The sequence below is a fragment of the Lepidochelys kempii genome, chromosome 6, assembly GCF_965140265.1.
Source record: "Lepidochelys kempii isolate rLepKem1 chromosome 6, rLepKem1.hap2, whole genome shotgun sequence".
Taxonomy (NCBI): domain Eukaryota; kingdom Metazoa; phylum Chordata; order Testudines; family Cheloniidae; genus Lepidochelys; species Lepidochelys kempii.
In genome coordinates this window covers 113,934,075-113,950,874 of record NC_133261.1, presented here as the reverse complement: position 1 = coordinate 113,950,874, position 16,800 = coordinate 113,934,075, and the positions used below count along the sequence as shown (strand labels likewise).

The 16,800-nt window shown below is 45.9% G+C and overlaps 1 protein-coding gene across 3 annotated transcripts in view; it reads right to left on the bottom strand.

Moving 5' to 3' along the window:
- TRMT61A (tRNA methyltransferase 61A) overlaps positions 1–16,432 on the bottom strand; it is a 37,050-nt gene extending 20,618 nt beyond the window's left edge. The window contains exons 1-2 of one of the 3 annotated variants that reach the window (XM_073349754.1): positions 16,389–16,432; positions 12,996–13,360 (exon numbers count right to left, since the gene is read on the bottom strand). In XM_073349754.1, coding sequence (XP_073205855.1) covers positions 12,996–13,326 — 331 coding nt within the window. In that variant the 5' untranslated portion in view covers positions 13,327–13,360; positions 16,389–16,432. Of the gene's footprint in view, positions 1–12,995; positions 13,361–15,677; positions 15,828–16,388 lie in introns of those variants that run through there. The other 2 variants (XM_073349753.1, XM_073349752.1) reach the window with 2 other exon arrangements.
- Positions 16,433–16,800: the final 368 nt, after the last annotated feature.

Below are 16,800 nucleotides of genomic sequence, written 5' to 3'. Positions count from 1 at the left end.
GACTGAATTCTGACCAGAGAGAGACCTTTATTGAAAAGCTCAGGTTTTCCATCAGAAAACAGCTGTTTTGACACAATTCCATTTTGCAAAAACATTCAAAATGTTTTCGTTTAATTCCAATGGGGAACAAAAATAAAATGTTGAATCTTCAAAGGCTGCTGCAAAACAGAATTTGTCTTGGGGCAGCTCTGATCACTGAATAGAAAATAGCCCTGTCTGGGATGTTGATGTCAAGAGTAGTTTTGGAGAAAGTAGTGACCTGAAAGAAGATTCAGTTCTGTCCCTTAATCTAGACAGAGCTCTGGTCTCCACTACGGGGTTAGGTCCAATTTAGCTGCGTTAGGTCGATTTTAAAATGAATGCGTCTACACAACCAACCCTGTTCCATCGACTTAAAGGGCTCTTAAAACTGACTTCTGTACTCCTCCCCAGTGAGGGGAGTAGCGCTAAAATCGACCTTGCTGGGTCGAATTTGGGGTAGTGCAGACGCAATTTGATGGATTTGGCCTCTGGGAGCTATCTCAGAGTGCTCCAATGTGACCGCTCTGGACAGCACTTTGAACTCCGAAGCACTAGCCACGTACACAGGAAAACCCCAGGAAATATTGAATTTCATTTCCTGTTTGGTCAGCGTGGCGAGCTCGGCAGCTCAGGTGACCATGCAGTCCCCCCCAGAATCGCAAACGAGCTCCAGCATGGAGCAAAAGGGAGACACTGGATCTGACTGCTGTATGCGGAGAAGAATCTGTGCAGGCCGAACTCCGATCAAAAAGAAGAAATGCTAATACATATGCCAAAAATCGCACAGGGCATGATGATGAGAGGCTACAACAGGGACACACAGCATTGCCACGTGAAAGTCAAGGAGCTCAGGCAAGCCTACTAAAAGACAAAGGAGGCAAACGGTTGCTCCGGGTAAGAACCCCATTCGTGCCGCTTCTGTGATCAGCTGCATAGCACTCTAGGGGGTGACCCTACCACTACCCCACCACTGTCCGTGGACACCTGCAAGGGGGGAGTCTCACACAACAGGGAGGAGGATTTTGTGGATGAGGAAGAAGAAGATGATGAGGAGGAGGAAAATGCGCAGCAGGGAAACGGTGAATCCGTTCTCCCCGGCAGCCAGGACGTTTTCATCACCCTGGAACCAAAACCCTCCCGTGGTGGGCTCTCCGGCCCTGAAGCTGGAGAAGGCAGCTCTGGTGAGTGCACATTTGTAACTACAGTATAGGGTTTAAAAGCAATAGTGTTTAATGTTTGATTTGCCCTGAAGAATTGGGATGCATTCGCAGCCAGTACAGCTATTGGAAAAGTCTGTTAACGTGTCTGGGGATGGAGCGGGAATCCTCCAGGGACATCCCCATGAAGCTCTCCTGGAGGTACTCCCAAAGCCTTTGCAGAAGGTTTCTGGGGAGGGCTGCCTTATTTCATCCTTCACGATAGGACACTTTACCACGCCAGGTCAGTAGCAAGTAGTCTGGAATCACTGCAGCACAAAGCATGGCAGTGAATGGTCCTGGGTTTGGTTGCATTCAAGCAACATTCGGTCTTTATCTTTCTGTGCTAGCCTCAGGAGAGTGGTATCATTCATGCTCACCTGGTTGAAATAGGGGAATTTTTGTAAGGGAACAGTAAAAGGACCCCATTCATGCTGGGTTGTTTGCGCTTAGCTAAAAGGGATAATCCCAGAGAATAGCCACGCGGTGGGGTGGGGAGAGGTGTGTGCTGCACATCCACTCGAAAACCGCAGCCCCTCCTTTTAAATGTGAAACCCAACCGGCATTGTTTGCTATGGGAAAGGATGGCGCTGCAGTTTGAAACCATTCCCACATGTTATGAAGGCGTACGAAGCCAACCAATGTGATCGTTCCTCTCTATTCGACATTACTCCAGATGAGGCCTCACCACTGTGTCCAGTTGTGGGCCCCACACTACAAGAAGGATGTGGAAAAATTGGAAAGTATCCAGCAACAAAAAATGATTAGGGGACTGGAACACATGACTTATGAGGAGAGACTGAGGGAACTGGGATTATCTAGTCTGCAGAAGAGAAGAATGAGGGGGGATTTGATAGCTGCTTTCAACTACCTGAAAGGGGTCCCAAAGAGGATGGATCTAGACTGTTCTCAGTGGTACCAGATGACAGAACACGGAGTAATGGTCACAAGTTGCAGTTGGGGAGGTTTAGGTTGGATATTAGGAAAAACTTTTTCACTAGGAGGGTGGTGAAACACTGGAATGCGTTACCTAGGGAGGTGGTGGAATCTCCTGCCTTAGAGGTTTTTAAGGGCAGGCTTGACAAAGCCCTGGCTGGGATGATTTAGTTGGGGATTGGTCCTGCTCTGAGCAGGGGGTTGGACTAGATGACCTCCTGAGATCCCTTCCAACCCTGATATTCCATGATTCTAACCCCGCGTACCAAAAGGCTTACCATGGCTGCCTGGAAACCCAATTCTGTTGCCCAGCCGTTTGTGATGTGTCACCATACCGGCAGGCGCTCAATATAAAAGGCAAAAAGTGACCTTATACATAAAACACATGTGCGGTCTGCTGTGAATTGCTTGAGACATTGTGGAAGAGTCTCCCTTTTGTTCTCAGAAATGTATCTTAAATTTTACTCTCCCTTTTTATCCCCCCCAGGTGCAAATGTTTCAATACTCCCCCCATCATCTCCGTCCCTGAGGTTATCGCAGATTAGAAGGCAAAAAAACCGCACTCGTGATGACATGTTTTCCGAGCTCATGCAGTCCTCCCGCACTGATAGGGCACAGCTTAATGCATGGAGGCATTCAGTGGCAGAGGCCAGAAAAGCATTAAGTGAGCGCGAAGAGCAGAGGCAGGAGGCGATGCTGAGGCTAATGGGGGAGCAAACGGACATGATGAAGCATCTGTTGGAGCTGCAGGAAAGCCAACAAGAGCGCGGACCCCCTGCTGCATCTATTGTATAACCGCCTGCCCTCCTCCCCAAGCTCCATATCCTCCTCACCCAGACGCCCAAGAACGTGGAGAGGAGGGGGGTGGTGGTGGAAGGAAGGCTCCGGGCACCCAGCCACTCCACTCCAGAGGATGGCCCAAGCAACCGAAGGCTGTCATTCAAACAGTTTTGATTTGTAGTGTGGCTACAATAAGCAATGTGGCCTTGTCCTTCCACCCTCCCGCACCCCACCCCACCCAGGCTACCTTGTCAGTTATCTCACTTATTTTTTTAATTAATAAAGAAAGAATGCATGATTTCAAAACAATAGTTACTTTATTTCCTTTGCCAGCTGTGATTGAAGGGGGGAGGGTGGTTGGCTTACAGGGAATTAAAATCAACAAAGTGGGAGGGTTTGCAGCAAGGAGAAACACACACACAGCTGTCACACCGTAGCCTGGCCGGTCATGAAACTGGTTTTCAAAGCCTCTCTGATGCGCAGCACACCTAGCTGTGCTCTTCCAATCGCCCTGGTGTCTGGCTGCTCAAAATCAGCCGCTGAGCAATTTTGCCTTAACCTCTCACCCCGCCATAAACATCTCCCCCTTATTCTCACAGATATTATAGAGCACACAGCAAGCAGCAATAACAATGGGAACAATACCCACCTGCTGAAGTGAAGAAACAGATTGACAGAGCCAGAAGTTACCTACTACAGGACAGGCCTAACAAAGAAAATAACAGAACGCCACTAGCCATCACCTTCAGCCCTCAACTAAAACCTCTCCAACGCATCATCAAGGATCTACAGCCTATTCTGAAGGATGACCCATCACTCTCACAGATCTTGGGAGACAGGCCAGTCCTTGCTTACAGACAGCCCCCCAACCTGAAGCAAATACTCACCAGCAACCACACACCAGAACCACTAACCCAGGAACCTATCCTTGCAACAAAGCCCGTTGCCAATTGTGTCCACATATCTATTTAGAGGACACCATCATAGGGCCTAATCCCATCAGCCACACTATCAGAGGCTCGTTCACCTGCATGTCTACCAATGTGATATATGCCATCATGTGCCAGCAGTGCCCCTCTGCCATGTACATTGGCCAAACTGGACAGTCTCTATGTAAAAGAATAAATGGACACAAATCAGACGTCAAGAATTATAACATTCAAAAACCAGTCAGAGAACACTTCAATCTCTTTGGTCACTCAATAACAGACCTAAAAGTGGCAATTCTTCAACAAAAAAACTTCAAAAAACAGACTCCAATGAGAGACTGCTGAATTGGAATTAATTTGCAAACTGGATACAATTAACTTAGGCTTGAATAGAGACTGGGAGTGGATGGGTCATTACACAAAGTAAAACTATTTCCCCGTGTTTATTCCCCCCTCCCCTGTTCCTCAGACGTTCTTGTCAACTGCTGGAAATGGCCCACCTCGATTATCACTACAAAAGGTTCCCCCCCTCCCCCCCGATACTGCTGGTAATAGCTCACCTTACCAGATCACTCTTGTTACAGTGTGTATGGTAACACCCATTGTTTCATATTCTCTGTGTATATAAATCTCCCCACTGTATTTTCCACTGAATGCATCCGATGAAGTGAGCTGTAGCTCACGAAAGCTTATGGTCAAATAAATTTCTTAGTCTCTAAGATGCCACAAGTACTCCTTTTCTTTTTAATGGGAATGTTGGTAGTGCTGAGGTCTAACCTAGTCAGCAAACACCCCAGCAAGCTTTTAAGCGTCCAAAGGCACATTCTACCACCATTCTGCACTTGCTCAGCCTGCAGCTGAACTGCTCCTTACTACTGTCCAGGCTGCCTGTGTACGGCTTCATGAGCCATGGGAGCAAGGGGTAGGCTGGGTCCCCAAGGATAACTATTGGCATTTCAACATCCCCAAAGGTAATTTTCTGGTCTGGGAAGTAATCCCTTCTTGCAACTGCTCGAACAGCCCGGAGTTCCTAAAGATGCGAGCGTCATGCACCTTTCCCGGACATCCCACGTTGATATTGGTGAAACATCCCTTGTGATCCACCAGTGCTTCCAGCAACATTGAGAAGTACCCCTTGCGGTTTATATACTGGTTGGCAAGGTGGTCTGGTGCCAAGATAGAGAGAACCCATATCCCTATCTCCCCACCACAGTTAGGGAACCCCACTGCAGCAAAGCCATCCAGTATGACCTGCACATTTCCCAGAGTCACTACCCTTGATAGCACAACGCCAGTGATTGCATTGGCTACTTGGTTCACAGCAGTCCCCAAAATAGATTTGCCCACTCCAAATGGATTCTGAACTGACCAGTAGCAGTCAGGCATTGCAAGCTTCCACAGGGCTACTGCCACTCGCTTCTCAACCATCAGGGCAGCTCTCATCTTGGTATTCCTGCGCTTAGGGTGGGGGAAAGCAACTCACGAAGTTCAAGGAAAGTGGCCTTACGCATGCGAAAGTTTCGCAGCCACTGTGAATCATCCCATACCTGCAACACTATGTGGTCCCACCAGTCTGTGCTTGTTTGCTGGGCCCAGAATTGGCGTTCCACTGTATCAACCAGCCCCACTGCCACCATGATGTCCCAATTGCCACAGCCCGTGCTTTCAGGAACATCTGTGTCCATGTCCTCATCACAATCATCCTTGTACTAGCTCTCTTAGCTTAGTTCTGCACATACTCCAGGATAATGCGCGAGGTGTTTACAATGCTCACAAACAGCAGCGGTGAGCTGAGCAGGCTCCATGCTTGCTGTGGTATGGTGTCTGCATGGGTAACCCAGGGAAAAAGGCTCGAAACGATTGTCTGCCATTGCTTTCACGGAGGGAGGGGCGACTGATGACATGTACCCAAAACCATACTCGACAATGTTTCTGCCCCATCAGGGATTGGGAGCTTAACCCAGAATTCCAATGGGCAGCAGAGACTGCGGGAACTGTGGGATAGCTACTTACAGTGCACCGCTCCAGAAGTCGATGCTAGCCACAGTATTGTGGATACACTCCGCCGACTTAATGCGCTTAGTGGGGACATACACAATCGATTGTATAAAATTGATTTCTAAAAATCAATTTCTATAAAATCGACCTAATTTCGTAGCGTAGACATAGTTTGCAACATGTAGCAATTACCAAGTATAGAGATTGACTGAGATTAAAGCTACCTGACAGAGATGGAAGTCTGAGAGAAAAGGCCACTTTCAACGGACAGGTATTTTAACCCTCTCAGGGCTATCTTGAGTCTTTCTTCTCTGCAAAGCTCAGACTGTGTATCCTGTATCTGACTTTTTGCAGGTTCTCTCATTGTGAAGCTACCCAATTCTGCGAGCAGTACTCTAAAAAGTACAGTTCAACCTCAGAGTTACAAACTGACCAGTCAAACACACACCTCATTGGAACCGCAAGTATGCAATCAAGCAGCAGACGACAAAAACAAGAAAAAAAAGAAAAGCAAATACAATACAGTGCTGTGTTAAATATAAACTACTAAAAATAACGGGAAAGCAGCATTTTTCTTCCGCATAGTAAAGTTTCAAAGCTGTATTAAGTCAATGTTCAGTTGTAAACTTTTGAAAGAACAACCACGTTTTGTTCAGTTACGAACCTTTCAGAGTTACGGACAACCTCCATTCCTGAGGTGTCTGTAACTCTGAGGTTCTACTGTAACCTTAACTCTAAAAGGTAGCTCTGGCTATAGTTAAAACATAAATTTTTTAAATTTAGATAGCAGCAGGAGATGGGGAAGAGAAAGGTTCACCCACTAAGTATCACAGATGAGACATCAGCCAGATTCCTAGATCCTTCAAAACCTGGGAATAGTGCATTTGTATCATTTTAATAGTAGGGCAAATATCTGGAGATACTGGCAGCAAGCTACTCTTCAAAAATAAAGTCAGTAGAAAAATAAGCTGTAGTAATACTTTTATATCACGACTGTGTTTTTTAATCTAAACCCATTTCCAAGACTCAATGGTACAAAATTAAAGATTCTAGTCATCTTATTTTTTTCCCCCCATAAAAGAAAAATAAAATCCTTTTACTTAAATTGCTTGAGATATAGTATTATGCAGAATTTATTCCATTTCATTTCAGACTGAAAGCATTTTATCTTTCCCTCCTTATTTCAGTCTTATGGGTATGACACAAGACATGAGGAAATTCAACACCAGCTGTTAATATAAACATTAAGCTAAATTCTACTCTGTTTCACTGATGTAAATGCAGAGCAATTTGCTGCAGTCTGTCAAGTTACTCTCTGTTTACAGCATTGTAACAAAGCAAAATTTGACCCATTCATTGCTATTACATCAGCAATATAAAATAAAGTAAAATAAAAGCCAAATGGTCGTTAATGCTCTAGTTGCATATAATACCAGCATCAGTAGGAAGCAGACTCAGAATGTAATTACTAGACTAGATTTCCTGGCTTGTTTCTGTTAATCATGGCAGGCTTGTTTCCTGTTAGGCCACAAAAGGTTAATCTAGAACTAATTATTTAGGATTGCTGGAATATAGTCTGATTTAAGATCACACCAAAGTATGTTACATCATACCAGCCTCGCCCCTACTTGTCAATACTTGTAACATTTTTATTCAAATTGTCATTTCTGGTCACTTGCACTGTGCTTCTAAATAAATTCAGGTTTCAGAGTAGCAGCCCTGTTAGTCTGTATCCGCAAAAAGAAAAGGAGTACTAGTGGCACCTTAGAGACTAACAAATTTATTTGAGCATAAGCTTTCGTGAGCTACAGCTCACTTCACGAAAGCTTATGCTCAAATAAATTTGTTAGTGTCTAAGGTGCCACCAGTACTCCTTTTTTAAATAAATTCACTTATTTCAAGGAGTAACCAAATGAATCCGGAGCAATGCTTTTTCTTTTATCAACAGTCAACCAACCCTTCAGGCACTGCAGGCCACAGGTATAGTAGTTAGTTATTAGAATGGTCAAAATGGAAAAAATTTGGGGAGAAAAGGTGGGGTTGTTGAAGATGTAGTGGAAACTGATGAGGAATGTAGGTCGTCTGTCCAGAGGATGAAAATATAATTGATGCACTTCAGGTATATAATTGATTTCATAGTGCATTTGTCCAGAAATTCTTCCTCAAGGTGGCCCAGGAATAGGCTGGCATATTGGGAAGCCATCTTAGTACTCATAGCTGTTCCCATGGTTTGGATAAAGTATAAAATTGTTACGGGTGAGGATGAAATAGATGCAGTGACACAGTTATTGTGAGGGATGTTGATGTATAGGGAGGTGACATCCATGGTGGCAAGGATGGTGTTCTGAGGATGGTTGGTTAATGTTGAGGAGTTTGTGGAGGAAGTCGGTTGTGTCCTGGAGGAAGCTGGTCCCTTGTGTGATGAGTGGCATGAGGATGGTTTCTGAGAGTCCTGATATTCATTCAGTAAGAGTGCCATGGCCAGACACGATGGGTCTGTCTGGGTCCCTTGTTTGTGTATCTGAGAAAGCATGTAGAAGGTTCTTGGTGTGGGATCATGGGTGATGAGGTTGTAGAGTTTCTCCTGGAGTGGTCTGGGGAAGGATTTGAGGATATCCTTAAATTCCTGGGTGAACTGTCGTGTGGAATCTTCGAATTCTTCATAATAAGTGGAGTCAGAGCTGTTGGCTGACCTCATTGATATAGTCATCATGGCTGAGAACTACAATGACCCTCTTTGTCTGCTGATTTGATCTGTGACCCACTAACCCCCAGTTTATTGTTAACGGCCCACAACATCTTGAACAGTCTTTTAGAATGTGTGTTAACTACTTACTAAACAATCTATTCCACCTTGTATTTAGCTGTGACATTGAGAGTACCTTTCCCTGACCTGAGGAAGAGCTCAGAGACAAACTTTCCAGCTATACATTCACAAACAGAAGTTGGTTCAGTAAGAGATTTAAAAATTTTATTTACAGCTAATGTTAAAAAAATTATATAATACATAGTTTGGAAAAAGTGTGTCTGTACTTAGTGCTTAGATTATCCACAAATACAAAGTTAGTTTTTTAAAGTTATATGATACATAATCAGCAATAACTAAAATTTAAGTGAATAGATTTAACAATACAGTTTTGGTATTAGAATCTGAATACCTGGGTACATCATTCGTGAAAAGTTGAACCGAGATTTGGTTGTGGAAAGCAAAATATATCAGCGAGTGGAGACTGTCCCTCACTAATTGAGAATTAGGTTGGTTGTCCATTTAGAAAATACAGTCCATGAGGAAAGTATTTGTTATTTTCCTGACTGCGCTTCTCATCGGCACTCTAGCTCACTCCTCCTTGTCGATGGCCAGTGATGTGTTCTATGTAGATGTCCCTTGGCCACCCAATGGCATCAGACACCATGAGTTGCCGCATCAGTCGAGCATAGCGTTGACTGATTCCGCATTCTCTCAGCACTCACTCATTACTGAGGTCCCATGCTCCTAAGGCTCCGACAATCAGTACGTGTGTCTGGACCTGGTAACTCTTAGCTCTCAAGGTTTCGGCCAGAGGGGCATATTTCTCTACCTTTCGAGCTCAGGCATCGTGGAAGGCCGGGGTCCTGTTCTCGAAGGGCACTGTGATGTCCACCATGATGATCTTCTTCCGGTCCTTGTTGGTGATGACGATGTTCGGTCACAGTTGGCTGTCGGTTCCGGGGATGGCAGAGTTTACAGCAACCTTCCCCATGGGTGGCGGGATGGCTCTGGCCAGGCGATCTTGGATGGCGTTGTGTCACAGGTGCCAAGCTCTGGAATGGGGCTTGCAGCTACATAGGACGTGGGGTAGTGTCTCGTTGGCGTAGCAACACTTTCTGCATCGCTTGTCCCGATTCCCATGGCAGACGGCTCCGTTCAGTGGGATGCAGTTGAGCCAGTCCCTAAGGATGAACCTCCTGTCGACAAATCAGGTGAAGCTGCCCCCAGGGAGAAAGTCGTTGCTGGCGTCCCACTTGCACGTCACCTCAAACGCCTTGCCCTGGTCCGGCTTTTGTTTCAGGTTTTCCACGTATTGGCAGTGGATGGCATCCTTCAAGGTCCTCTCCAGCATGGTTCTAGCTCTTGGAGTGATGATAGCGTGATCTGTATTCTTCACCTGTGGTACCAGTACTCCTAGCTCCTGGTGTTCCTTGCACCACATCCAGTGGCAGCAGATATGCTTCTCCAGTCATCGTAGCATTGCAGGCACGAGTCCAGAGCGAAGCAAAGTCTCCCCTGTCTCTTCCAAATTCACCTTACAGCGAGCCACTCGGGTAGTGGTGACATCTTGGCTGGAGGGGGTTCTGGCAATTTGCTTCTTGACAGCACCTGCAGAGCACTCTCTGCGATGTTCCTCACCATGGTGTCCGGGCACATCAAAGGGCGGAAGTGATCACGGCAACATCGCACAGATCACCCATTCGAGAGACGTTGGTGCCGCCCTGCCTGTGCAAGATATACACCAGTTAATTGCTGGCCCTCTGGGGGAGAAACATCCACTTCTTCACCAGCTGCCGGACGGTGCTGTCTGCCTTGTTCAGAGGTACCTTCGCCATGGCAGATCCCCTCAGGACGAATGAGATACGGGGGATCAGGAAGGTGTTCAAGGCGTTGATCTTCTGCCATGGCGCCAGTAGGGAGGAGTCGATCCTGGCCACATCTCGTAGGATCTCTGCGATAGTATCCTCAGATGTCTGCTGGACGTAGAAACTTGTTGTTGGTATGCTTGCCTGTCCTCGAGGAAGATCATGGGTTCACTCTGGACCTGAAAAGATGTCACCTGGACTGAATCCGTTCTACTGCCATTGATATGCAGGGATGCAAACTTCCTGCCATTGAAGTGGAATCCCATCCAGTTGGCAGCCTTGCTGGTGATGTCTAGCATTTGTGGGTTGTTTGCAATCAGGACCAGATTGTCGGCGTAGGCCAGGATATTCACTCTGTTGTCATATAGATTGAAACCACCTAGACCGCTGGAGATCGCTCGAATGAGCGGCTCTATGGCTAAGTTGAAAACGATGGAGCTCAGGGGGCAGCCTTGCTTCACGCCACTACGGATAGGAATTTTGGGTGTCTCTCCTTCCGTGCAGCACATGGTGGTGGTGCAGCCTTCACACAGTTCCCGGACCAGTTGGAGAGAGTTTTCAGGCATAGGTTTGAACTCTCGCAGCGTGGCAAAAATGTGCTGATGGGGCATCAATCCAAAAGCATTAGCCAGGTCAAACCATGCTATGGCACATTGCCTCTGTGCCCTCCTGGCCATGTGGATGCCTCACCCACCTTGTCTCTCTAATATCCTGGGACCAACACGTCTACAACAACTCTGCAATTCCAGCCCTAAGACTACCATTGTACAAACTAGAATCCGGACTTGTGGGGTTCAGAGTTTCTGCAGAATCAAGGGCTTGTGCAATAGTGCCTTATGCATCTGGAAATACCAGTTTCCAGTATTCAGGGGTTAAATATATACACATCACATTCCCTGACCCACAAATCTGAAACAGAATGACAGATGAAATTTTAGTTGCGTGTGAAAAAAAGCCGTGCCTAAAAGGCTGCCAATTATTATGCAAGACTGGGAATGGGAAACCTTAACCAAAAATACAGCATAACAACATTGTGCACTCCTTTTATGCATCTGCTCTTGAGAGTCAAGGGACAAGCAGGTTTACAAAATGATTCAATGGAGGCAGACAGAATAAATCCCTCAAAAAGAAAGGCAGCTATATACATTAATAAAAATTATATATTTCCCCTACAGTACAGGAAAGTAATCAAATGGCAGGAAATTATTATGTAGCCCTAATAATGCTGCCTGCAGTAAAAAAAAATATTAAAGCATCATATAATATATTTAATCAATATGATAATGAACATTTAGTATAAAATACAACAACTCCCCTTTTGCATCGCAAGCAACAGCCTAGCATTTATAATGTTTACAGCACACTTTATAAGCTAAACACAACACACCACTAATCCATTCAGAGGGTTAAAATCATCTGTATGAAAAGCAGTGGAACATAGTGCACAGATCACCACTGGTATCAAACCACCCATTGTACATTCCATTGCAGCTGACCTTTGTGTGCTGTTTCAGTACTGCATATAGCACATACATCGTGTAAGAAAGGCCAAATATGTGGATTATGTGGCCTGGTGAACGCTCCCATTTTATCCCACGTATTACCCGTTTAACCCATACCATTTTGTTTTCTTTTTCAACCTGTATAAGTTCTACCAATGCTCAAGTTATTTTAGAAGAAGAATGTAGGATTTATATCTGAGGTTTGTCAGATAAGCTGTTCTGTAGACAACTCCCCCCACACCTAATACTGAACCTAATACTGAACCCCACAATTAGGTGAGTATTAACACACCTAATACTATGTAAACAAACTGAACTATTTCATCTGAAACTGGCACATTCCCAAGGACCCCCCCCCAAAAAAACCTAATTCACCCCCCAAAGGGAAAAAAAGTATAAAATTATTTATTTTAACTCAATAACCTTGTTACACACGCTTCTGCACATGGTCCCCGCCACATAAGTGTCACATAAGTGTCTTTTCAGTACAGAAAAACAGAACATTTGCTAACATTCATAAACGAAGTAGAATTATTCAAGCTGTAGGCCAGGAAGGCTCTAGCAGCAACAGAACAATTCTATATCTATCTATATAAAGTTTAAAACAAAGTCTGTTGCTAGTTAAAGTGTTGTTGAGAACTGCTGGGTTAACTAAGGGATTCAAGGCCCCCTGGGGGACCACGAGCAGGTTTCAGAGGGTCCACCAGACAGGGCCGGCATTAGATTCACTGGGGCTCAGGGCAAAAAGCCAAAGTCCAGCCGCCCCAAGCCCTGCCATCCGGGCCTGAAGGTGAAGCCTGAGCAGCTTAGCTTTGCGGGGCACCCTGTCATGTGGGGCTCTGGGCAATTGCCCTGCTTGCTACCCCCTAATGCCGGCCCTGCCTTTTGTATGCAGAAAAACAGCTGTTGTGGCACAGGTGGGCTGTGGAGTTTTTATAGCATGTTAGAGGGGCCTCAGAAAGAAAAAGGTTGAGAACCCCTGAGTTAATATACTAAAATCCCTTATTAAAAACTATTACCTGATTCACACACTATGGATCCTGGCTTCAATTCCAGCATCATGGTGATTAAAGAGATGTCAGTTGAATAAAGAATTTGTGTTCTGTGGGGAAGATTCATAGTCCACAACTCTGGGGTTGGATGAAGAATAAACACCCAGCCTCCTTTACTGCAGGTCACCTTTGAGCCGTACCTTTTGCCTATGAGATCACTGGAATGTCTAATGACCCCATACTTAGTCTGAGTTTTACTGCCATGTTGGACTTTCACAGGAAACATTGATTCATGGCCCAAGAACACAATAGCTGTGTCTCCATCTTTTATCGTATCTCCGTAGTCAACAAAACTCATTGTGATAATCTTCTAGTCGGCTGGATATTTTCACCTAAAGGAAAAGAAACATACAAGAAAGTTTTATACCTTTAGACTATGATGGAGTTTTATATGTAATTATGAATGATAAAAGCAAGAATATGTCATAGAATATCAGGGTGGGAAGGGACCTCAGGAGGTCATCTAGTCCAACCCCCTGCTCAAAGCAGGGCCAAGCCCCAATTTTTGCCCCAGATCCCTAAATGGCCCCTTCAAGGCTTGAACTCACAACCCTGGGTTTAGCAGGCCGATGCTCAAACCACGGAGCTATGGGATAGCTTATTATGGGATAGCTCATTATGGGATAGCTCAGTGGTTTGAGCATCGGCCTGCTAAACCCAGGGTTGTGAGTTCAAGCCTTGAGGGGGCCATTTAGGGATCTGGGGCAAAAATTGGGGCTTGGCCCTGCTTTGAGCAGGGGGTTGGACTAGATGACCTCCTGAGGTCCTTCCCACCCTGATATTCTATGAGTCATGTTCTATATCTAAAGCTTGAAGAAACTATACACAAAATGGCTACTAAATTTAACTTCGATCTGGAAACATTTAGAAATGTAACAAAAGACACTGGACCAAATCCTTGCCCACAAAAAGCTCTCATTGACTTCAACGTGACCAACATTTGTCCCTTTGTACACTGAACGCATTTATAATTTTAAACAAGTTTAAGCAAACAAATTCTTTCTTCAGCTTGTTCCACATTGTTACAGAGCGAGCTACAAGGAAATATGAACTGTAGCTGTCTATTAAACCCCACTGCACAAGTTCTTGAGCATGCCTGCTAGGCAGTGACTTTTGTTCTCTCTCTTTGGTGATTTATGACTTAAGACAACAAACATTTTATCCAGAGTAAGAGCCACCCCTAGAACTGGGCAAGCTTAGCTTTTGACACCATGGATAGAAGTTAATGGGAAAATTTCTACTCAGTTGGTTTCAAATTCTGGTTCACGAAAGCTTCAGCATAACCAAAGGATGGCCCATGTTCGATTTTAAAAAAAGAGGAGTGAGGGATTCCCCTGGCATGAAGGTTTCAGGTCAGGTCATCCAAGAGCCTTAATGTGATCCCTTTAAACAATTAACCATTTACAAATATGTATCTTTAAACAGTCTTCCATGAACTTAAAAGCCAGAGCAGAAGAGTAAAGCTTTGTGGGGCTGTTAACTTTCAGCTATCAAATATCAATTAATTGTGGATTTTAGCTGATGTGGTAACTTGGATATACTTTTTACCCAAGATATCAGGTTATTTACTGTTGGGTTTTGGTTTCCCTGCAACGATAGAAGTAGTTAACTCTCAAGTTGCTGTGCATATACCGTAGTTGCAGTTTTTCTCCCATTGTATTTATTGAGTGACTAGCTACTTAACTTTATAAAGCTAGAATAACCTGAGCTATGAAATGGAAAAAATATTTTATATTCCTGTAAACCCAAAATAGTTCCAGCCTTCAAGAAGTTCTTTCCCAAACAGACTTTGTATCTCCAGCTGCAGACTGGGGAAAAGTAGCTGTTTAAACATTACTGAAGGGTTAAATTGTGCAATATAAAATAGAGACTCCCCCTTATAAAAACAGAAATCTGGTGCACAAACCAGGAGCAACAAAGAGAAGTAAGGCATAACATTTATGGTGCCTTGCATAGTCCCTCATCTGGGTTTGAAACACAGCATTCTTTTACAAACACTCCTATAAAATATGCGGGCCACGAGATCCAATATTTGGCTATCAGCTATAGCGTTTATTATAATCATCCTCCTTGGCCTGTAAGCAAAGGAAATCTTTGACTCCTGAACAGAGCCCTAGAGGAAGAACTGCTTTATCTACTTACTTTTTATAAACACAAAAACTCAGCTGCTAGAATCTAGAGGCAAATTAGCTAAGAGCAGTTTTGAAAACCTAATGGCTGCTTTAAGGCCACTTTAGAGTTAGTTAACTTGATTCTCTATTTACTAGCCTTAGAATTAGACGCTCAAATAAAGGAGGCGGGGAGGGGAGGCAGGAAGATGCTGTAGGGATTAGAAAGCAGCAGCATTAAGCTGCGAAGGGTCCAGCTCGCGACGACACCGCAGTGACATGCTTCAAGGCAGCTCGGGTCAAGCTAACATTGGCCACTCAAGCGGGGAGACTCGAGGGTGGGGCGAGCAGGGGGACAGATGACCCAGAGCTGGCCTCACAGTCTCCCAGCCCCTTCCTTCCCCCCATGGCCCAGGCTCCTTCCCTGCCGCAGGGTGCCCGCCCCTCTCCAGGTGCCAGAGTCCCCCAGCCTAGGCCAGTGGGTAACACAACACCCACCTCCCCCAGCCGCAGCCGCAGCCGCCCCACCCGGTGCCTTTACCTGCCTGGGCTTCCCGCTCCGGGCGGGGACATTAAAGGAGCCACCGGCCCCGGCTCGGCTCACACACGTGGTGCTCAAACCCCCGCTTCCTCCTTCCGCCCTGGTCGCAGGCTGCTGACGCTCCGCTTCCCTCCCTCCCCATGAGCCCTCTGCGCCGGAGCGAGCTGGCACCTGCCGGCCCAGCAACCCCGCCGGGCGCAGAGTCAGTGCGGGGAGCCCGGCCCCCTGCCACCTCCCCGGCAGCGCTGCGATTCCGGACCCCGCTCCCGGCACGTGGGGACCCGGGGACTGGGGAGAGCCCCGCCCCAGGGAGCAGCCCGAGTGCCCCCCCCAGCTCCTGGCCGGGACGGGGGAGACTCCCCCATTCTGGATTCCCTGTAAGGCGCATTTTTAAAGCTCTCCTATCAGCAGGAGGTTTCTGCGGTGGGCTTGTCTCGGGGAGGATCAGTCCTCAGCAGGGCTTAAATTGTGGGCGGGCTGAGCCCCGGCACTTCTAGGCTTAGCAGTTCATAGCCCCCCCCCCCCCCCACCGGGTTTGCCATGTAAGTTCTTCAAGTAAAAGAAAATTGCTTGAGCCCTGGTTCCTCTTTCATTACCAATTAAGCCCTGGTCCTGGGAGTCTCACTCACATCAGAGCCTGAGCTGTCATTGCAGGGGTCTGTCCCTTACGCACCCCGCCCCCTAAACCAAGAGCCACAGGGATGAACTCACCGGAGTTGGCTGTGTGTTCAGATCTAATCTGCCCACTCTTGCTCAACTGGAGGAAGAGGGAACGGGCTCATTCTGGATCCCTTGAAAGGGCGTATTTAATAGTATCTCCCTGTGCTGATGAAGGACTTTGCATTGTGTTTCAATGAGACTTTAGAGGACATTGAATGAAAGAACACTGAAGTAGTCTGGGTCCAAAATGTAGTGGCTGTATTAAAAGAACAGATTTTACTAAACTTATTAGTAATATCATTTTTTCCTGAAAAAAAAAAATCAACAGGCTTTTGCAACATTTTGCTAGTGCATGAAAGTGAATTTGCCTAGTTTGTTTTCATTCTGGTAGGCCCATGAAATGCAACAGGATTCTGATCCCACACTGAGCTCTGTGCAGGCAGCTTCCTGCACCCACACAGAG